This window comes from Rhinoderma darwinii, chromosome 1 (assembly GCF_050947455.1).
Source record: "Rhinoderma darwinii isolate aRhiDar2 chromosome 1, aRhiDar2.hap1, whole genome shotgun sequence".
NCBI lineage: Eukaryota > Metazoa > Chordata > Amphibia > Anura > Rhinodermatidae > Rhinoderma > Rhinoderma darwinii.
The window spans coordinates 391,581,096-391,605,119 of NC_134687.1; the positions used below are offsets into that span (position 1 = coordinate 391,581,096).

The 24,024-nt window shown below is 41.1% G+C and overlaps 1 protein-coding gene across 1 annotated transcript in view; it reads left to right on the forward strand.

The window, feature by feature from the left end:
• DAPK1 (death associated protein kinase 1) overlaps nucleotides 1-24,024 on the forward strand; it is a 157,624-nt gene that overhangs the window by 109,592 nt on the left and 24,008 nt on the right. The window contains exons 7-17 of the mRNA XM_075828803.1: nucleotides 2,989-3,015; nucleotides 3,178-3,330; nucleotides 4,426-4,471; nucleotides 8,527-8,616; nucleotides 13,562-13,654; nucleotides 17,156-17,275; nucleotides 17,599-17,697; nucleotides 17,828-17,926; nucleotides 18,641-18,739; nucleotides 19,709-19,906; nucleotides 22,863-23,060. Of these exons, the coding sequence (XP_075684918.1) occupies nucleotides 2,989-3,015; nucleotides 3,178-3,330; nucleotides 4,426-4,471; nucleotides 8,527-8,616; nucleotides 13,562-13,654; nucleotides 17,156-17,275; nucleotides 17,599-17,697; nucleotides 17,828-17,926; nucleotides 18,641-18,739; nucleotides 19,709-19,906; nucleotides 22,863-23,060 (1,222 nt within the window). The remainder of the gene's footprint in view (nucleotides 1-2,988; nucleotides 3,016-3,177; nucleotides 3,331-4,425; nucleotides 4,472-8,526; nucleotides 8,617-13,561; nucleotides 13,655-17,155; nucleotides 17,276-17,598; nucleotides 17,698-17,827; nucleotides 17,927-18,640; nucleotides 18,740-19,708; nucleotides 19,907-22,862; nucleotides 23,061-24,024) is intronic.

Consider the following 24,024-nt stretch of genomic DNA (forward strand, 5'->3'; position numbering starts at 1 on the left):
CCCTGAGGTACCAGTACAGTTGAAACCCCCGAGAAGTGACCCCATTTTAAAAACTACACCCCTTAAGACATTCATCTAGAGGTGTAGTGAGCATTTTGACCCCACAGGTACTGTGTAAAAGATAATGCGCAGCAGATGGTGCAGTGTGAGATTTGCAATTTTATATATGTATATGCCATTTCAGTGTCCAATATAGTGTGCCCAGCATGCGCCACCGGAGATATACACCCCTTAAATTGTAATGTGGGTTCTCCTGGGTACGACAATACCCTACATGTGGCTGTTATCAGCTGCCTGGGCATACGGCAGGGCTCAGAAGGGAAAGATGAGGGGGGTAAGCTGTGCGGAGTGCATCAGGGTAAATTAAAAATCAAGGGATGTATGATACATTTTAAAACAATCTTTTATACAGAGCCCTGGTTTTTCGGGACACGTGTCACATTGGTATATTGTGTTCTTCCTTATCCCCCTCTTATAGCAGACTCTGCACCTCTTTTGACTCTTTCCCTTTCCACCGGTTTGGGGACCTTCTCCTGGAAAGTGTTGCCCTGGTACGATGCGTGTGGCCTCGCTTCCAGAAGTACTGGGTGCCCCCCCTTCCTGGTCCCTAAAGATTAGATCTTGAAATTCCAGGAAAGTTCCCCTCTGGCCTGCACATCGACGTAGCACATACGCATTGTACAAAGCCATCTGTATGATGTGCCCGGCCAGCTTCTTATACCACACCGCATGGCGCTGTAGGGCTTCAGGACTTGATTTGACAAGTCCATCCCTCCCATGTACCTATTGTAGTCCAGGATGCAGTCTGGTTTGGGGGTGGCCTTTCCTTCATATATCCTAAACCTGTAGGTATACCCTGATGCACTCTCGCACAGCTTATACATCTTCACGCCATACCTTGCCCTCTTACCTGGCAGGTACTGGCGGAATTGAACCCTCCCTTTAAAATGTACCAGGGACTCATCAATAGAAAAACACTTCTCGGGGGTGTATGCTTGGGAAAACCGGGCACTGGAACGGTCTAATAGGGGTCTCCGTTTATACAAACGGTCAAAACTGGGGTCATCTCGGAGTGGGCACGGCTCATTATCAGTATAATGTAAGAAGTGAAGTATTGCCTCATTTATTTATTTTTTTAGGTTCCAGTTCATTTCTGAAGTTGCTTTGAGGGGCCCATATATTAGAAACCCCTATCAAATACCCCATTTTAGAAACTAGACCCCTCAAAGTATTCACAACAGCATTTAGAAAGTTTATGAACCCTTTAGGTGTTTCACAGAAATTTAGAGCAAAGTAGAGGTGAAATTTACTCTTTTTATACCATTTTTTTTATAACACAAAAGGATTTATCAGAGAAACGCAACTTAATACGTATTGCCCAGATTCTGCAGTTTTGAGAAATATCCCACATGTTGCCCTCGGGCGGTAATGGACTGAAGCACCGGCCTCCGAAGCAAAGGAGCACCTAGCGGATTTTGAGCCCTCTTTTTTATTAGGCACCATGTCCGGTTTGAAGAGGTCTTGTGGTGCCAAAACATTGGAAACCCCCCAAAAGTGACCCCAATTTGGAAACTAGACCCCTTGAGGAATCCATTGTAGTTTTCATGGGGTGCATGCGGCTTTTTGATGAGTTTTTATTCCATTTTTAGGTGGCGTGGTGACTAAAAAACAGCAATTCTACTATTGTTTTTGTATACTTTTTTTTTTACAGCCTTCACCGTGCGCTATAAATGATATATTAACTTTATTCTGCGGGGCGATACGATCACGGCGATACCAGATGTTTATAGTTTTTTTTTATGTCTTATGGCGTTTGCACAATAAAATACGTTTTGTAAACAATCATTCACTTTTTGTGTTACCTTATTCTAAGCGCCAGAACGTTTTTATTTTTCAATCAATAAAGCCGTGCGAGGACTTATTTTTTGCGTAACGAACTGTATTTTCCATCAGTACCATTTTTAGGTACATGCGACTTTTTGATCTCTTTTTATTCCATTTTTTGGGAGGTGAAGTGACCAAACAATTGTGATTGTGGTACGGTTTATTAATATTTTTTTTTACGGCGTTCACCGTGCGGGATAAATAACAAAATAATTTTGTAGTTCAGGCCGTTACGGACGCGGCGATACCAATTATGTATAGTTTATTTGTTTGTTTATATATTTTTATTAATAATAAAGGACTGATAAGGGAAAAAGTGGGACTTTTACTTTTATTACTTTTAAAACTTTTATTTTCTTATTTTTACACATCTTTTTTTAACTTTTTTTTTACTTTATTACTTTGTCCCACTAGGGGACTTGAGGGCAGGAGGCCCTGATCGCTATTCTAATACACTGCACTACATGCGTAGTGCAGTGTATTAGAACTGTCAGCTACTCACTGACAGCAAGCATAGTGGGTCCTGACGTTGTCAGGACCCACTAGGCTTCCGTCTATGGCATAGCCGGACGCCATTGTTTGGTGTCCGGTTGCCATAGTCACCATCGCCGGCCGCTATCGCGTAGCAGGCCGGCGATGGCAGCTTAACCCCTAAAAAGCCGCGATCTCTATAGAACGCGGCTTTTAAGGGGTTAATCAGCGGGGACACAGCGATCGGTCCCCGCTGTAGGAGCTGTGACAGCTGCTGAACAAGACAGCAGCGTCACAGCTCCTGTATGTGTCGGGAGGACGGCCGAAACGGCCGTTACTCCCGAGACGTACTATTACGGCATGGAGCGCGAACGATACAGCTGCCATGACGTAATAGTACGTCAAGGAGCGGGAAGGGGTTAATGGACATAATTGAAACTTTAGACTGCATTGATTCGCCCACTGCCGAGGAAACTTTTTCTGTGGCACCTAGTACCGGGGAAGTGGATTAGAGGTCTGAAACAATATTACAGTGAACATATGCTCTTGCTTGCTTGTTGTTTGAAGGTTTGAGGTGACAGGTGAAGTTTTAGTATCTTATTTCTAAGCTTTTTTTCCATTTTTTTTTTATAGGAGTATTGGCGTAATAACATATATTCTGTAAGTATCCTATGTATTTTGTAAAGCATTTATATTTTTAGCTACCCTAATTCGTGTGTCATGGAATCTTACAAATTGCATCTAAGTAAAGAAATATATTTGCAACTGTTGCCTACTTGAAAGGTGGCAAGAACTCTATCCAATCTTGATTCTGTTTTGCAGGTTGAGTGGTGCGTCCCCATTTCTGGGTGAGACCAAACAAGAGACTTTGGCTAATATATCTGCTGTTAGTTACGAATTTGAAGAGGAGTTTTTCAGCAACACAAGTGATCTCGCCAAAGATTTTATTAGGCGACTTCTTGTCAAGGATCCAAAGTAAGTTCTGCTCTTCTTTCCTGCTTACATAGATTCTCCCACGCGTTTTAGAAAAATCTGATTAATATTGCAGCCTTAAATGGAGATTGACATGGCTTTACTACTGCCTAGTTGCCTTGTGTTTTCTTTACTGTAGACCGTCCCAGTCCAGCTATAATAACACTGTCTAATAGATACGCCTTAAATGGCGATGCCCTAAAATTATTGTAAATAACTCTTTGGGATTTATATATATATATATATATATATATATATATATATATATATATATTGAAAGAGCTTTTAACTTAAAATGCCCAAAAAATCCGGAGTAAATAGAAGGCTGGTTTCACAAGTCACAAAATTTTCCTAAAAAGCATTTTGACCGTGACTTGAGAATCCAGCTTAAGTTGTTCTTTCCTTAAGTTTTTTTTACATTTTGTTCATCCATTTCTTAGAAATAAATTCCCTTAATTGGAGCTGTAATGGCTACCATTTCCTGTTTTTAAAAACTTCGAGAGGAGCAACAGAAGAAACCACAAAGCCAAGGGAAGTTAACTCAATAACTCCTACTTAGAATACAAAAACATCAATGTAGAGATGCTCTTTAAAAAGATAGTTTAGCAGTTATAAGTCAGAAAGATCTTCCTCCGTATCATGTAATATACAATCATAAAATGACGTGTCCTTAAAATTAAACATATATACAAATTGTACCCACCTGCAATTATATTGTTTGTATTGTATACTAGACCCCAGAGAGCATTTCACCTGTAAGTACATTGGGTTCACATATCAAGATTACTGAAATACCATGAAAATTTTATTTTTCATGCCACTGAAAATAGCTGCGGTTGTGACATAGTCTTGAAGGTCAAGATGGTGAATGCTCCAACATAATTGTCGCCCATTTTGTATCTTTACATAAAGAGCTCTCAGAAGGATAGGGAAGTATCTTCATTCATTTCTTATGACCACTGCTTTTCAGGGAATGGAGGTTTGCATATACGAAGAACATGTTACCGGTTTCAGGTCCCTAAATCGCATACACTGTAGTAGCAACATTTTTCACAAGTACCATCCTGTGTAACAAAATTTTCTTATGTTTTATAAAAGGAAGAGAATGACCATTGAAGATAGTTTGCATCACCCATGGATTAAGGTAAATTTTGCATTAGAATGTTAAAGATTTCAGATTGGAGACAGAGCGGCAAGATCGCTAGGGGTCTGACTCCCGGCACACTCCGTATACAGCTGATTTTGCTGGGTGAAGAAGATTTGTCTGGCCAGACATTTCCCCTGCAATGGCCGCGACAGGGGAAATGTGGTATTACAGGGTAGCCATTCAAGTCTGCCTGAGCTGCTCAGTTAGTGGTCCTGAGCGGGGGATCCCTTGTCTATTAGGTCCATATGCCCTAATAGGGCACATGGACGTGTTTTCATTATGAGACCACCCCCTTTCACATATCAATATAACTTCTTTATCTTCCAGATTGAATTTAGTAATGTATGGTTTAAAATTAAGATTTATTTTCTTATGTCAGTAATTAACATTTGCTATATTATCAGCAACTGTAAAAGGTATGATCATTGTTATAAATCTGCATTACCTAGTTTTTGTGGTTTTCACTTTTTTCAGTTTTTTACTTTTGCATTGTGGAGAAATTTTTTTATCCTGGTTCTACCAGCAAGCTACCTGCTGTTGATGGATATTATTATGGCCTTTGTTTTTATACTCTGGCTTTTGGGAATATCCAAAACACCCTAGGTTATTAGCACATGAGTACCTGATGCTCAATAGCACATGAACATCCAGCCAGTCTAACACATGAATGCCTTATCTAAGCAATGGGTTATCATGTGGGTTTAAAAGAAAGGTGTCATGATTTTTATTAATTTGTGTTTTTATTTAATAAAATATTATATTTACTTTTATTTATTTTTTTACATAAAAATTTTTTTTTATTAACCCAGCAGCAGCCTAGTATTACAAGGGTGGGAAGGGCCACGGTTTTTGGCCCTTCCCAGCATAATACCAGCCTGTGGCCGCCCCAGTGCACGACAGTCACTACAGGTGGTTGGGTACTGGATCGTACCCGGCTCTTACTGATACTCCTGGTGGCGGTGGGTACTGGGATAATAATGGGGGGGTTATTGCTAGCCTTTTTACTGGCAAAACTAAGCCCCACCTTAGTAATGGACGTCGTTAAACAGACAAAAGCCATTATCCAGGCACTAATAAAGTATTAAAAAATAGAGACCTAAAGTGTTTTTATTGAAATAAAAACTCCCCCACACCATTTTATTTAGAAAAAAAAAAAAAAAAAGTAAATCATCGCAATAGTCCACCGAATCTACGACATAGACCAATAGGTCCAGCGGACCCTGCGGAAAAAAAACAAAAAAAGTTAGTGTCACAATCCGTAGCGGAGAGGCAGCTGGCCAAACATCAGTGTAACGTACGTGGTCGCTGACCACGAACTCCTTCCATCCGGTCGACTCACTTCTCTCCAGAGATGTCTGCACATGTGGCCGTCCTGTTCCACAGTGACCACCAGGGTGCACTCGATAGGGCTAGGAACCAGCACAGGATACAGGAACAGGTAGTAGCGCATGGGAACACTTGAACAGGAAAACACTGAGGAGCCATTTGCTAAGACTAACATGGGAATTACAAACAACGCTCAGGCAGGGAGTGAAAGGGCAGGGCCCCTTTTATAGTCCAGTGTGATTAGGTCTAAATTGTAATATAATTAATGCACGCGCGCTGGCCCTTTTAAGGCCGGGCACGAGCGTGCACGCGCACCCTACGGGACACAGCCGAGTGGAGCGGAAGTGAGTGGTGGCGTCTGCTAGGAAGTAGATGCTGGCCAGCACTCAGATCCATGGCTGCAGTCGCCGAGGGGCGAGTAGGAACGGCGGTCTGCGGCCGTGAACGCTACAGTTAGGCCTCAAGCACACTTCAGTGAAATGCTTCAGTGTGCTATCCATTTTTTTTTAATGGATAGCACACTGACCCATTAATTTCCATGGTTTTTTAAAAACTCTTGCGTAATAACTAACGGCTCACTTTCCCATTGATGTAAATGGGAAGCTTAATCAAGCGTTTGCCGCTTTTTTTTTTTGCATGTTTTTTACGCATTTTTGTGTGCGCTTTTTGCACGTTTTTTTGGGCGCATAATTAGGACTTCCATTGACTATGGGAACGTTTGCCATGTTTTACGTGCAAAATAATTGACTCGACATTTTATTTACACAACTCATTTTTTTAAATCGAGTGTGTAAAAAAGCGCGTTGTATGTACGAACAGTTTGCTTTCCAATTTATGTAAATAAAAAGCGTAATCAAGCATTTTTTTATTCAGTTTTCGGCACTTACTATACGCCAAAAAAAGCGTCCTACACGCCGTGTGAACCTGTCAACTGAAAAGTCATTCACCACAGGGTCCTCCCTCTTTCTTGACTTTCATCATTCTTAGCCTTTTGGTGTCTCTTATAGCTTCTGCCAGCTGCCATTGTAACATCACTCCCAAAATGGACCTGGACACTGCAAAGCAATTTGAAGACACCTTTTCGTGGCTTGCATCCAAAAATAGGGCGGAGGGTTGAGTCTACCTCTCACATTTACAGCAGCTGTAAGTCAAGCTGCTTTGCCTGATTCACCTTGCTTTATTTCTGAGAAGTGCTCCCTCTGGTGGCCAACATAGGAAAACATGTCAAATTATTATTTAATTTTTAATACTTCCCACCTTGTGGAAGTAAAAAAAAAATAATAGCGAAAAAGACATTAAAAATATAATAAAAAGAAGTAACTTAAAAAAAAATGTTTTTAAATTCGCGACACATTCCCTTTAAAGGTGTTAGTGAGAATCTAACTCCCACCCCAATTACCTGCATCAAGTTCCTTTACAAGCGTTTAGCCCACTTGCTGATGGTTCATATAAAAGCAAAGTCAAATATAGGTAAAAACCGCAAAAAAATGAAAATACAATCTATCACAAAGTTGGGGCAACCCCTTTTCTTACCCTTTTTTTTTACTGTAATACACACAATACCGTTTGTGATGGGGCAGCACGCTCTACACTTCATGGAGTGCTGCTAAGACCTCCAGCTAGGCCGCATTGAGCGAAGAACGCTGAATGATTTTTCAAACATTAAGCAGGTGGGAATGAGAAGGGGTTCACCATCTCACCTGTTTTATGAAGATTTCTTTGTAAATTACATAGTTTGCATACTTAGTCCATGCAACCCACAATTACCAACTACACATTTAAGATAATGTTGACGGACCTACCATAGGCTTCAAGATGCAGAGATATAAGCTAATAGTCAGACATAATATTCAGAAAAGTTTAGAGCTGTCACCTTTTTCTCAGTGGTTGTCTCAACTCATGCAGCCCCACCGATAATTACTCCGGTCGTGTTTTTATGAACAGGTCGTTCCCAACAGGTCCCAGCATCTTCGTTATTACAGTATATTGTACCTATATATAATGCAGGCAGCTACTAAAGGTTGTGTAAATGGCACACTTGCGTGATGATAGATTGGGTGTAGCGGAGACAGACATCATGAATGTATTGATCTGCATTGTTTTGTGCAGTAATGCTAAATGGTGAAATATACTTCTCACATAGTGAATAGAATGATTCATCTTCCATGTAAATCAACTTGCTGAATCTAATATTAACCGTCCGGCACAGTGATCGGTTAGTTATTACAGAAGGAGCCTTTTGCTAGCAGAGGAATGCATCCAAGTTAAATTCAATATGTAGACACAATGTAAGTAAAAAATCTGCAAACAGAGGACTTGAAATCATAGAAGTCAGTACGCAGGGCACGATGAGAAAGGGTTAAGCTGCGTAGCGTTTGAATTTATCTTGTATTGTATGGCGCAGCGTTATTGATGGAGTTAATTTTAATAAGTGGCAGCGTTACTTTCACTCCCGTCCTGGGAGAAGCTGAACTCCATCTTACCTTGCAGCTTATTGCGGTGGTAATAACTGGCCTACATTCTTGCCCCAGATGTCTCATTACTGACACAAAATAAAGAACATCAATCTCTCGTTTCCGTTCTCCTTCCAGCTTTGAGTGATCTTTTTCCGTTTACTGCTTTTTTTTTTTCTTCTAAAAACATTAGTGTGATTACATGTATTGTGAGAAAACCCCCTATGAGCACAAGTCACCGCTGTTCTTACTCTTTTTGTAAACTTGTTGCAGCCTAAAGATACACAGCAAGCATTGAGCAGAAAAGCCTCCGCTGTGAACATGGAGAAATTCAAGAAGTTTGCCGCCCGGAGAAAATGGAAAGTATGTCTTTCTACCAGAATGTAATCCTTTTTACTTGTTTTATGTGCATATCAAACACACAGGTAGGTGGCCTTTATGGGTTTATGGAATATATTCATGAGAATGAGGCCTGGGCCTAGGATTCAGACAGCCCTACAGGATAATAGATGCCTTATAGCTGCCACTGCTTGTTTGTTTTTTATCTTTATCAGATTGGTAGACGGCTTTTCTAATATTTCAATAAAAATGTGAAAGTTGTTTTGAAAGCCAAGATACATATGCCATCATGGGCATTTCTATGGTCTTAAAAGATCAGGGGCACATGCCCTGAGACAAATATTTACATGGTCTCTGCATACAGGATCACACATGATCGACTCAGTCCTCATGCACCCTTCCATCACCATTTTCAGGGATCCGTGTGTCCGTGATTGGAACAGTGTCCTTCCCGTGTGTACTCAGTGTGAATGGGTTTCAGTTTCGTCGGGGAAACTGAAACACAGAAGTGTACACGATGTACACAATATTGTGAGTGCCGCACATAGTATTCCCTGTCCAGCGGTAGTCACTGTCGAGGGTGCTGAAAGAGTTACTGCCGATCAGTGCAGCCCTTTAACTCTTTCAGCACCCTGGGCAGAGACCACCGCTGGACAGGGAATACCATGCGCGGCGCTCACAATATAGATCAGGGGTCTCCAACTCGGCCGGGTAAGTGGGCCCCATATAGAAAAAAATGGGAAGTTGACGGGCAGCATTACTTTCAAATTTGATACAATACAAAATTATTGTTAATCAATTAGTTATTTGATCTACTATAATACTATATTACTATAATAATAATACTACTTTACTAAAATACCGCTAGGTTTAAAATTTGAGATATTTCTCCACGTGCTTATTTCAACAATCCAGTTTTCCAGTTTGAGGTAAATGCAGTCCGGCGGCTCAGTTGGCAGCGTTTGTCACATGTCAAGATTGGGCAGCCCGTTTTTAGATTGTGCCACAGTGCCCCCTGTAGATGCTGCCACAGTGCCCCCTGTAGATGCTGCCACAGTGCCCCCTGTAGATGCTGCCACAGTGCCCCCTGTAGATGCTGCCACAGTGCCCCCTGTAGATGCTGCCACAGTGCCCCCTGTAGATGCTGCCACAGTGCCCCCTGTAGATGCTGCCACAGTGCCCCCTGTAGATGCTGCCACAGTGCCCCCTGTAGATGCTGCCACAGTGCCCCCTGTAGATGCTGCCACAGTGCCCCCTGTAGATGCTGCCACAGTGCCCCCTGTAGATGCTGCCACAGTGCCCCCTGTAGATGCTGCCACACACACCCCAAGTAGATAGCTCCATTGGGGCTCCCTCTAGGAGTGGAATCCCCAGCCAAAGCGTTGCCGGGGATTCCTCTGCTGGAGGAGCCCCTAATGTCACTGTTCATACACAGTGATGTCAGGGGATCCTCCTGGACCGGAATGTCATGTTAGGGGCAACCCCAGAGCCGGTGTCGCAGAGCACTAGGTATAGGCTCTGCGCCGGACCTCTGGGGAAGCCACTGACATTAATGTCCATATATGGACACCACTACTAGCACTCTCCTGGAATTCCAGCTCTGCTCCTGACATCACTGTCCATATATGGATGTCAGGGGCAACCCCAGAGCTGGAGTCCCCACTAGTAGGCTCTTCCTGGGACTCCAGCTGTGCTCCTGACATCACTGGGGCTCCTGCTCTGGGGAAGCCCTCGACATCACTGTCGATGTATGGACAGCGATGTCCGAGGCTTTCCCAGAGAAGAGCCTATACTAGCGCTCTGCCCGGGACTCCGCTCTGGGGAAGACCCTGACACACTGTCCATATGTGGACAGCGATGTCAGGGAATTCCAGAGTCCCGGAGCAGATTCTGTACTAGCGGCTCTGTGTCCTGCGGGCCGCAGATGACAGCCCCGTGCTTGAGACCCCTGATATAGATTATTAATGTTTCATTTAAAAAAAAACGCAACAAAAAAAAGTTACTACTTACCCAGAACTCCCTGCTTGCCTGCTTCTTCCTCAAGTCCGGCCTCCTGAGATGACGTTTCAGACCATGTGACCGCTGCAGCCAATAACAGGCTGCAGCGGTCACATGGACTGCTGTGTCATCCAGGGAGGTCGGACTGGATGTCAGAAGAGGGACGCGTCACCATGACAACGGCCGGGGTACGTATGAACTTATTTTTCTTTCTATCGCTGCGTTCCAGCACTGATCAGCAGCCTCTTCTCTCTCTATCAGTGCTGAGAGAAGGGGCTGCCGATTAGTGCAGTGCAATATCTGTCTCTGTGTACCGTTGTCCGCCCGGCCGTCACACACTGACTGCACACGGATGCCTTCCGTGTGCCTTCAGTTTTTTTTGATGGGCCCATTGACTTGTATGGGCCACACGGTCACAGACTCGGACAAAAGTAGGACATGCTCTACTTTTGTCGGAACGGGACCGTCAAAAAAAAACTGAAGTGTGCATGGCCCCATTGAAATGAATGGGTCAGGGTGCTAGCCATCAAAAAAACGTCTAGCACACTGAAGGAAAAGACTGAAGTGGGCATGAAGCCTTAGGGCTCATTCAGACTAGCGTGATTCTGCTCCGTGTGCTGTGCGTTGAATCAACGCACAGCATACGGACCCATTGATTTCAATGGGGCTATTCACACATGCGTGAGTTTTCACACATCGAGTGTCCGTTGCGTAAAACTCACTGCTTGTCCTATATTAGTGCGTTTTCACGCACCTAGCCACCGATTGAAGTAATTTGATGCATGAAAACCAGACCGCACACGGACGACATCCGTGTGCTTTCTGTGTCCGTTACATTGAAAAAAAAAAGTGCGTGAAAAACATATGCCACACGCAAAGCACACTGATGCAAATCACTACGCAATTTACGCGTGTAAATCTGTCACGCTTGTGTGAATGTAGCCTTAGGGTATGTGCACACACACTAATTACGTCCGTAATTGACGGACGTATTTCGGCCGCAAGTACCGGACCGAACACAGTGCAGGGAGCCGGGCTCCTAGCATCATAGTTATGTATGATGCTAGGAGTCCCTGCCTCGCTGCAGGACAACTGTCTCGTACTGAAAACATGATTACAGTACGGGACAGTTGTCCTGCAGCGAGGCAGGGACTCCTAGCATCGTACATAACTATGATGCTAGGAGCCCGGCTCCCTGCACTGTGTTCGGTCCGGTACTAGCGGCCGAAATACGTCCGTCAATTACGGACGTAATTAGTGTGTGTGCACATACCCTTAGATACAGGGCCCCAGCATTAAGTATCCTTGTACTAAACCTCAGGGTCAAATTTGGCATTTTTTAATGAGGTTTGTGTGGGTTTTTTTTATCTCTAAAATATTTTTTGGGTGTCCTTGTATTTTTTAAAACGTTATTATTACTGCCTTATTAATAGCTGCTGGCTGATTGCCATTGCAGAGGCTAACACTAACCCCCATTATTACCCTGGTACCTACCACCACCTACCCTGGTACCTACCACCACCAGGGGTGCCGGGAAGAGCTGGGTACGATCCAGTACCCAATCACCCGGGTAATTCTAGGCTGCTGCTGCTATGTTGTATCTGGCTGGTTGTGAAAAATGGGGGGAGGCGGCATGGGTCCATGTCGTTTTTTTCCAATTATTTATTTAAATAAAAAAGCTTTTTTTTTTTTTTTTTTTTTTTTTTTAAATGACGTGGGGTCTTCCCGACTTTGATAACTGGCCAGATACAACACAGCAGCAGCCAAGCTATACCAGGGTGGGAAGGGCCACTGTTTTTGCCCTTTCCCAGCCTAATAAAACCAGCCTGCGGCCGCCCCAGTGCCCGCCCATCGCTACAAATGGTCAGGTATTGGATCGTACCCATCTCTTTTCAGTACCCCTGGTTGGGTACCAGGTTAATAATGGGGGTTAGTGTTAGTCTCTGCATCGGCTAACACTAAGCCCTGCCTTAGTAATCAGCTTGTCAATCAGCAGCCATTACTAAAGCGTTAGTAATAAAGTTTAAAAGAAAATGCAAAGACCTAGAAAAAATATTGTATTGAAATAAACCTCCCCCCCTCACCCAACCATTTTATTGAAAATTAAAAATGCCGTCATCGAAGTAGTACTCGAATCCGACATAGTCCAATGACCGAACCTGAAAAAAAAAAACACAAACACAAAATAAACATTAGTGACACGTGGTAGGCTTAGAACCAGGGTCCCAGCAGACGTAAACTTATACTGTATAAGATTACGGTCTGCTGGGGCCCTGTATCTAAGCCTACCACAAGGCAGGCTTCGATACAGGACCCCAGCAGACCGTAACGTTACTTACCCTCCTTTTCGGATCCGGGTGCAGCAGATGTCTCGACACCATCTAGCCTCGTGACGTCATCCACGGCGCACAGTGTCATGATGCGAGAAGACGTCAGGACTTCTGCTAGGCTCTGGAAGGAAGATGGGCAACCATGTGTCGTTACTATAGTAATAGGGGCCCGTGTATTTTATTACATAGGCCCCAGTTACTTAGTAACTTTTATAGTAGATGCGGTGCGGACGGTCGCAACCCGGTCGCAATTTCGATATGAATGTGGCAGTCGCCGGGGCACCGGGCCAAAGATCCGATGCTAGCGATGCCCCTGGACACCAAACAATAATCTATGTTCAATGCCTCTATATACTATGGCAAACATGGTATGACTGGCTTTAAATGTTGTTCGTGTTTATATTCTGACCATTGATAATCATGCCAAATTTATTTATCTATATAATATCTATTTCATAACTATCTCCTAAGTATTTATCTATCTATCTTTGTCTCCTATTTATTCATATTTTTATCTCATATCTATATTATGGTCTGTCATGAATACTATAGCCAAACATGATATCTGTATAACATACTTGGCATAGAACACTATATTTCTCGTTCAATTTATGTCCTTTTTTTTAAATTTTCTTTTCAAGCAATCTGTCCGCTTAATATCCCTGTGCCAAAGACTGTCAAGATCATTCTTGTCAAGAAGCAACATGAGTATAGCTCGAAGTGATGATACTCTGGTAAGTAAATAATGTGTAAGAAAATAGGTTTTATCCATGTCACTCCAGAAGGTTTGTGCAAAAAAAATTTTTTTTATCTTCGCTCCATTGTGGAATGTGGACCACTGGATTCTGGGTTATCAGCCATAGACAAGGTTAGGTACACACTTCATTGCACAAGCTTTTTTGGCTTTTACTCAGATTGTTTTAGGCTGTTCGCTGCAATGATAAAGGGCAAATAAAGTGCATTCAGAAAGTCTTCAGATCTTTTTACTTTTTTCACCTTTTGTTATGTTGAGGCCTTGTGCTAAAATAAAAATTCACGTTTTTTTACCCATCATTCTGCACTCAATACCCGTAATGACAGTGAAAACAGAATTTTAGAAATTTTTGCAAATTTATTAAATTAAAGACTCTCCGTGCGGAATGTGCATTGAAAATCTGCGGCAATTTTGCAGCTTCTGAATTGTACCGAACAAAAACAAAAATCCCTTTGCCAATCCAGATCTAAGATGAATTGCAAACTGCTCCCCTAGTTAAAGGGAAAAGTTGTTTAATAGCACAACCTGATGCAGCAATGATTGCTGCTAAACGACTTCTGTCAGATTTGATGGGAGGAATAGCTCTGCATGTAACACTGATTGTAAGTCTATCGGGTTTGTTGGTGCCAGTGGTACAACCTTTCTGGCACCTTGTCATGGCTCCTGTTATAAATTGAAGCCACAACGCAGATGTGAGCAAAGCCTTAATTCGATTTTTGTAAAAATACATTTAGGTGAAGAGCCTCTCTCTAAATGTGATATAGATAGATAGATATATCTATCTATGTATAGCGGTGGGCTCACACAATTTTACCAAAATGTGCGCTAAGGATCTCACTATTGTAAGTAGATTCAGCAGTAATGCATGGTTATTTATTGATAGTGCTTAGGTGCCATTGGTGTCCGCAGAGTGCTGTCGCCATTTTCTTGTAATATATATATATATCCGTACATATATATATCCGTGTGTGTGTGTATATATATATAGCAAAAGAACTTTGCAGCACTCCAAGTAGAAAAAAATGGTTTATTCAATCCCAAGTGTAACAGCAACGTTTCAATCCTACAATAGGATCTTTCTCAAGCCAGGCTTGAGAAAGATCCTATTGTAGGATTGAAACGTTGCTGTTACACTTGGATTGAATAAACCACCATTTTTTCTACTTGGAGTGCTGCAAAGTTCTTTTGCTATATCTGACATTACGTCCAAGGATCGGGACGTTTTTGCTTGGCACCCGATCTATGATTACTGTGTGAGTGCTGCTGCTTTCTCATATATATATATATATATATATATATATATATATATATATATATATATATATATATACACACACACTATTAAAATAAGCTGTTTCTGTCCTTCCTTTTGTTTTGATGTAAAGCAGGTTAACTGACCAGATCACGGTGTACGAGTTGGAAACACTGTATTATTCTGTGCACTTATCACTTCCTCCTTAAGGACTACAAAAAGTCCCTATGAAAACCCCACGCCATCATAGCACATGCATCATGTTTTCACCAAAAAGCAGTTTGATCTCAGCTGTTGGTTGGAGGGAAGTTTGCTCTGTAAACATTAGTATTCTCTAGTCTTGCAGACATGCCTGGCCGCTGACACCAGGGTTTTGAGATACGATTTGCAGGTGTTAAACCCAGGCCTTTGGTTTCTGTTGCCTTGCTTGGTTTTATTACTCATGAGTTTAGAACAGATTTGAGGTATGGACCGGGCAGAAACGGCCATGCTCTGCATCATCAAACTTTTCTGACTCTGTTGCCCACATTTTCAGTGGGTTTTTTTTTTGCGAGCTTTTGGCCTCAAAGCCACATCGGAACGATTTGCACAATTTTTGAGATTCTTCTCCTTACTCGCCGAATTTGAAAGTGACACAAGAACTGAACGTGGTCTACCAGGAGACGTAGGCCAAATTTAATAAGTGGAGCGTCAGAGGGTTAAAAATGTGTGAAATATATTCAGAGACATGCACCTTTTAATAAACTTGGCACAAACCAACAACTAATATTCTCTCTACTTTGACCGGTGTAAAGAAAAACACCATTATTTAGGTTTTATTTGTATGAAAACTTTTAAGAGGTTTTTTATTTTTTTTGCAGAGTATATCTAGATGTTTAAGAGTGTTCACATGAAAATCCGTTCCATAGCTGTGAATGGAGTTCCTTATGCAAATCCCATTCTGCTGTATTGAACAAGTTTTTAGTCACAGAAATTTCTGAAAAAAAATCTGCTACGTGTGAATAATAACAAATGCAAGATAAACAAACCGTTATTTAAAAAAATTGGCCAAGGTAGGAGGGATGCAAGAAAAAAAAAGCCATTGCTCAACTCCCCGTTGTTCCAGCACCGCCAATTCTGTTCCTCCTCGCCGCTTTGTATTGACGTAGCGGCAGCATATTATGTCCTTGTATGCCCACAGGATCGCTGCAGCCAATCACTGGTCTCAGTGGGTATATGGCGCAGGATTGCTGAGACCAGTGCTTAGCTGCAGTGATCACGTGGGTATACGGGCACGTCATCGTTGCAGCTTTGTCAATACACAGCGGCGGGTAGGAACGGAGCGGCGGCGCTGAAGCGATGGAGATCTGTGAGGTAAGTAATGGCTCTTTTTTTTATTTTATTTTTTTATCTATATCCCTCCTACATTGGCCAATTTTTTAAATAACTATGAAAACCCCTTTAACTCAGTAAAATACTGGAAGAACTGTTCACTCTGCATTCCCTCATTTATTGAGCTGCTCAGCCCTGTAAATACTGGGGGAAGGACATCAGTGGTCAGTACAAAATAAGAAGGTATTGTTTTTCTTCAAAGAAATGTTATAACATTTTGGTATATAGATTAATCTCTTGGAGACCCTGATGACCTATATTACAAGTGATCGCAAATGGAAAGAGTCAGTCGTCACTCTCCTAAAATTGCCACGTGTCCAATAATAGGGTCCTTATGATAAGACTGGGTGGTGCTTAGCATGCAGTTCAGTCCACAATAAATCCCTAGTGTAGCAAAGTGATGCATCACTCACTGGAGTACATTTTTCTGCACTTTATTCACAAAAGAACAGGCATGAACCGCGAGCAAAAGGCAACAGGAGTTTAGAGGAAGCTGTTGCTTTTTGTTAGCTGCCCATACCCACTGTTCATGCCTCTTGTGAATAAAGTGCAGAAATTTTGACCCTGATGAGTGCCGCATCTCTTTGCTACACTGTGGATATATTACAAGTGAACAAGGGGTTTCATATGTTTTTGTGTTTTTTTGTGTGTATATATATATATATATATATATATATATATATATATAATGTGTGTGTGTATATATATATATATATATATATATGTGTGTGTGTGTGTGTGTGTGTGTGTGTGTGTGTGTGTGTGTGTGTGTGTATGTATATGTGTGTATGTATATATATATATATATATATATATATATATCTCGTAATAATTTGACTCCCATACTGTTACTGGCAGGATGAAGAGGATTCTTTTGTTATGAAGGCCATCATCCATGCTATAAATGATGACAATGTTCCTGGTTTACAGCATCTACTGGGATCTTTGGCAAACTATGATGTAAACCAACCTACCAGGGTAACCTATTCACCTTACACTTATAAATGACTATAATACACACATTATTTGAATGTAATACAAAATCTTTACAAAACCATCAATGGGAAAAGGACCTGCTACAATACTGCCCCGTGTGAATATATCCTGTGTATGTGTTTTAACTTTTAGATGGAATAATTTTACAGATTTTTTTTCCGATAGCTACATTTTTACCTGGTTTTGATAACGGCTTCACTTGCAGTTTGTTTAGTAGTCCTGTGGGTATGGGCAGTCCAATATAGTAATTTGTAGCTGAACCTTTTATTTATGATCTCTCATCATTCTGCATCCCTATGTTTCAGCATGGCACCCCTCCACTATTAATAGCCGCTGGCTGTGGAAATATTCAGATGCTGGAATTGCTCATTAAGCGTGGAGCACATATTGATGTGCAGGATAAGGTCTGTGCATTTTCATTTGCTATTTATTACACCTTTTATAAATAAATTAAAAAATATACTGATTTGTATATCAACATTTTTTCCCCTCGCTAAAAACAGTGCTGCTGTTAATGGTTTCTTATTTACTTAGGCTGGGTCCAATGCACTTTATTGGGCCTCCCGGCACGGTCATTTTGAGACATTAAAGTTCCTACATCAGAACAAATGTCCACTGGATGTTAAAGATAAGGTGACGTTTTTTTTATTAAAATGGTACAATAGTTGTTTTGTTTTTGGCCCTTTTGTTACCTATAATATTTCTGTATTAATTGAGTCATTTGACTAAAGGGATCAGTAGTTTGACACCCTGTCATGCTTGGTTTTGCCCTGTACAGAGAAAAAAATGGAATTGCGTGTTTGTAAAAAGACACCCTGATTTGCCTCCTGGTAGTCTGTGCCAACATTCGCTAAATAGGAGAGCCACTCTCCTTATTGATTTGTGATGAAGACCCACAAGCTCTGATTTCTAAACATTGAAGACTTCCACTGGAAATGACCTCCACTATGTTACACTTTTATATATACAACACCGTCCAAAAAATATTAAAAGGATCATTGGTGGAACTGAATGCACAATAGTTTGTTTGGCTCCAGTAGGTTAGTCATGGGTTAATGAAAGCGTCTTCTATGTTTTGATGCACTTATAAAAGCACTTCGACAAATCGCTCTCTGTACTTAAGTCAGTCTTTGTTTACCCATTTGGTCGATTAATCCTATATTTAGAAATGATTGACGACATTAGGGTTATTTGTCATTGTGTCTATATTATCTGCGTTGTATGAAATGTTCCTCGGTAGCGTCTATTACAGTAGATTTCGTCGGTCTCTGCAATCCTACACTGCGTCAGTATCTTTTCTTCTCTGCATCCACTTATAAGACTTTTTTTTTTCTCATTTTATTTCAGTCAGGAGAAACCGCCCTTCATGTGGCAGCTCGATACGGGCACGTGGAAGTCATCCAGTACCTGTGCATCATTAAATCGAATCCGGATATTCAGGATAAGGTTCGTATGACTGGAAGGCGTTTCAGATAAACGGATATATTTCACTGATTCCACCTGCTGCTCTGTTATACAATGTCCAGCTCATTGACTACATTAACTGGTCAGACAGGCCGTTATAAGACTGGGTCCCGCTATTTGTACAAAGGGCATTTCAATATGATCTTTGGTGTTAGGTGTGCCAATTCCAGTGTCCAAAATAGACTCTTATCCCTTTTTTAAATTCTCAGGGTGTATCGTTAAAGAAATAAAATGTATTCGGAAACCGTTTTGCAATTTTCGGCCATATTGTCTTTCTAATATGTTTTTTTAGCGGGTACTAAACTGGCAACCAATTGTATAATATAACCACAGTTGAATTGCACCATGTTAGTATTCGTCCTGCCAGAGAGAGTTAAAGTAATGTATGTGAACAATATTCCTCCTACACCTTCTTGTCGTTTTACAGTGAAGCTGTCACTGATTATTTCATTTTATGTCTACAAGATCAAATTGCCCCTTGGATGTTGTAGAGCGAGTGCGCGCTTTCCTATTCAGAACGGTGTGCGCGAGAGATGTCACTTGTCAATTTCTGCTCAAATACAGAACTTTTGAGTGGGAGACTGGCCATTTTCATTACAAATTGCTCTACACAAAGACACTATGAATCAAACGTGATGCCGTAAAAAAAGAGGCACAGGAGATATTTTTACAAAACATTTTCCATGTAAATGTCTCTTCGCTTTCTTGCGGTGCTTTAAACAATCCAGTTGTGTCATAGAGAGCTTTTATGTGCGGAACATAATGTGCTGCACGATTTCTGGAATAATTGTATAGATGTGTGCATAATACATGCCTACATATAGCAGTATCACAGCGGCTCATTCTTTCTATGAAATACCGGCACAACACACACTCCTGTCATCTCCAGCTTCCGTCAGATAGGAAAAATAGCACGGTGAGGAACTGACTTCAATCACTGATATCTTGTAGGAAGAAGAAACACCTCTACATTGTGCTGCCTGGCATGGTTACTATCCTGTGGCAAGAGCCTTGTGCCAGGCTGGCTGCAACGTTAACATTCGCAACAGAGAAGGAGAAACTCCCCTCCTGACGGCTTCAGCAAGAGGATACCATGATATTGTGGAATGCTTGACTGAACATGGAGCTGACCTTGATGCAACAGACAAGGTGAACGATTCCTGTGGTCACAAATTATACACACAGACGCTCGAGGGTCATTTATGTCCATGAAATGCTTCGCCTCAGATACCTAATCGGCAGTTAGAAACCTGCAATTCGTCATTGTTAAACTCTGGTAGTAAAACGTTAAAATATACAAGAATACTCAGTGGGATGTAAATGCTATGCCATGCTGGCAATTTGTTCCTATTCAGTACTGTGCAAAGTAGTATTTCATATTATGTGACTGGACAAATAATCGGATACAATTACAATCTCTTCAGTGCTCTACACGATTTGATTTGATTTGATATAAAATAAAAATACAGGCTGTGATTTATGTTGCTATTGTAAATTGCCACCTTCACAAGATGAGGCTTCCCTTTAGCTCTGTTTAATATAATGCTGTATTCAGTATGGCATTACTGCGGCAGACAGCCAGTGCCACGCCAGCTGGGTTTTAATTTAGTTATAGCGGAAGCAATAATTTATTTGCCAGGTACCTTAGTCATTTTGCAACATGTTCCTAGGCTTAATAATGGCACGTGCTGCAAAATTGTTGTGTTCACATTGTGCCTATGACATTAATCATAGTAGCAGAATGCCCATTGAATACGGTTTTCTAGAACTGGCCATAAACTGGTTAGTTTTTTTTAGAAGACGATCATAGTGATTGATAATTATACAATTTTATGAGCGGAAACTGTGGTTTTTTTTGACCAGTCCTAAATAGCAGATGTCTGCTGGTCATATGAGACAGATAATACCAACGCACCCAGCAGAGCCCTGCGCGAAGAGCCTATAAGCCTCCTCACAATCACTCTGTGTACGGAGATATTACCTCTGTACATACGGAATCCAATGGAGAATGGCATTTGTCTTTCTGTCGAAAAGGTAAGGAATCCGACAGAAAAATTAGCCATATGGCTCTGTATGAAATCTGAGGTACAGTGCTCATGCATCTCTATGGAAGCCCTATTATGGTTCCATACAAGACTGAGCCGTAATATAGACTAGAGTATATACAGTACAAGGAAAAAGATTGCTAGTGGAATAAGTCATATATAAATAGATTAACATTTCAGCAAGGATTCAATACCTACATATTACTGAAACAATCAAATCTCAAACTGGTCTCACTGGGTGTTTTGTTTGTTTTTTTGTTTTTTTAACGTTAAGCGTAATAACTGAATAGATGAGATGCTTGCAGTTCTACGATACAGAGTTGTTATAAATGGTACTTACTCAAAATGGGCTAAAGTCAGCAGCTGGGTACCACAAGGATCTGTGTTACGCCCAATTCTTTTTAATCTCTTTATTAATGACCTTGTGGATAAAATTGATAGTAAGGTGTCAGTTTTTGTAGAATACTTAAAACTCCGCTTGACTATAAAATATTACAGAAGGACCTAGATAAGCTGGCAACATGGGCAAAAACATGGCAGATCAATTTTAATGTTGATAAATATATAGTAATGCACCTAGGCTGCAATAATAGCATTCATTCATATACATTAAATGGAATAAAACTGGGGATAATGGAACAAGAGAAGGACCTGGGTATTCTGGTAACAAATAAGCTAAGCAGCAGCATTCATTGCGTGTGAAAGAAAGACGTTTCAGACATCAATATAGGAAAGTGTTCTTTACAGTTAGAGGAGTCAAACTATGGAATGCCCTTCCTCAAGAGGTAGTGATGGCAGATTCTATGTTCACATTTAAATAAAAGGGCTAGATGATTATTTACTGACGAATGCCATTGAGGGTTATAATTAATCACGAATGAATGACGGGTAATTTATTGAGGGAGGTTGAACTGGATAGACCGGTGTCTCTTTTTCAACCTTTTCAATCACTTCAAATTTGAACTTGAACAAATATGCAAAGCATCTCCTGCTTTACCAGTTTATCAGCAGTGAGTGACCGTCTGAGAGCCAGACCACAATGAAATCTTTTCATTGTCATTACACTGGCTGCAACAATGCTGTCATTACTACTACATTCCAACGTGTTGTTGGTGTCGTGACAGGTAGGTTTAGGAACACCTGTGCGCTGCATTGAAACATCATTTTCATATCCTTTATGAATTACACAACCAGCCTCTTTTTTAGGCTCCCAATGTCATGAGACAGAAGTCCTTCTATATAGCAGGCATTCTTTGTCCCTTTTTAGAGCGTCTTATAGGTGTTAAATGAGAGTGCGCATTTTCGGCAGATGGACTATAAGACCATATAGCATAATGAGGGATATCAAAGATCACAGAACTTTCTGCCACAACTATGGTTTGGTCCACTAACTGTAACCATATGGCATTGCTCCGTTGTTTTGACGGAATCAATAGCGCAGTCAACTGCGCTATTCTGTCAAAACAACGGAGCCATGCCATATGGTTACAGTTAGTGGACCAAACCATAGTTATGGCAGAATGTTCTGACAGAATCAATAGCGCAGTCGGTGCGCTATTGATTCCGTTAAAAACAATGGTGACAAATTGAAACCATTAGCAACGTTTCCGTCACCATTGAGAGCAATGGTGATGCAAATGGAAGCGAAGGTTTCCGTTTGCCTTTCCGTTGAAGAGTTCCCCCGACGGAAACCTCAGATGGAACCCCTCAACAGAAAGCTAACGCTGATGTGAACACAGCCTTAATCATGTTTATCCAGAAGTAGGGGAAAACCTATGTAATGCATGAGGAAAAAAAACTATTCTTTCCTGACCCCTAGTGGTATCCAGTCTGGATCAATGTTCCTCTAAGCATTTTTTTACATTTACTGAAGAAAGTTCCAAGCCTCTCATGATATATTTTATAATATTTCAGGCTTCTAGTCTTCTCTCGATACTTTTCACTGAATCAAAGTGTGAAAAACTGAACATTGTCTCAAAATGTACATGAATTATGAGTCAATATACGTGTCTGAGAAATCATTACACTAAAATGAGCTGACCAATTTACCTCTCTTTCAGGATGGGCACATAGCCCTGCACCTTGCAGTGAGAAGATGTCAGATGGAAGTAGTTAAAGCCTTGATCAATCAGGGGTGCTATGTAGACTTCCAGGATCGTCATGGTAACACACCTTTACATGTCGCCTGCAAAGATGGCAATATTCCTATTGTAATGGCCCTGTGTGAAGCTAAATGTAATTTGGATATTACTAACAAGGTATTTGTTCTAATCTAATGAGTCCTGTCCATGTTTCAACTGTAAAAACCTGTATTGGATCTCGTTTAACATGATCTGTTTCTACACTTCTTGTTAATTATTAAACACACGTTTAGGTAGGAAGTATATTTAGTGTGTGTGCGCGCGCGCATGTTTCATTTGAGTGTCAAGGGTCAGCCGTACGTTTCAGATGTCCAGAAAGTCGACATTTCCTTTTGATTTGTAATCTAGTTATTCAGTAATTGAATAACAAGCACCACCTTGTATTTGGAGTCTGTGTTCTGCTGGTGGAGTGGGGGAGGGCATTTGAGGAGATTTTGAATATTAGAGCATTGGTGATGATGTAATACTCTGCTCTGTTTGGCCTTATAGGTGAGGTTCACGTTAAGTTTAAAGGGATCCTGTAACGTAGAACATGTCTTATCTGGAGACACAATGTTATAGTACAGGAGGCACTCAGCTCATTAATAAATAGTTTTGCCCTGTGCACTGTGGGCTAAAGTGTCCAGTGGGCGGTCTCAAACATTGACCGTTTTCCCAATCAGTGTGAATACAGAAATAGTTGTCAATCACTCTGTAGGACCGCCCACTGGATTTGTAAGCCCAGAGATAGCAGGGAGTTCAGTTAAAAAAAGGTTATCCTTTTATCTTTTTGCACCCTACTGAAACTTAGTCCTTCAGCATAATGAATATGGTCAGATTATTTTAGATCTGACATTTTGACATTTGTGATTGGTAAAAGATCACCATTAATGATCATCTCTATATTTTGAAAGTCCAAAAAAACAAACTTCCAGTCTGGCCATACGTGTTTATTTTTATTTATGACCTAGTCAAAATATGCAAATTGTCATTGCTATGTCCAGTATATATTACTTTTAGTGTATATTATAATATCAAAAAAACCTGTTCTTTCAGTGTGCCCTTGAGGCTCCGATCCAGTTAAACGTTTAGTATAGTAAAG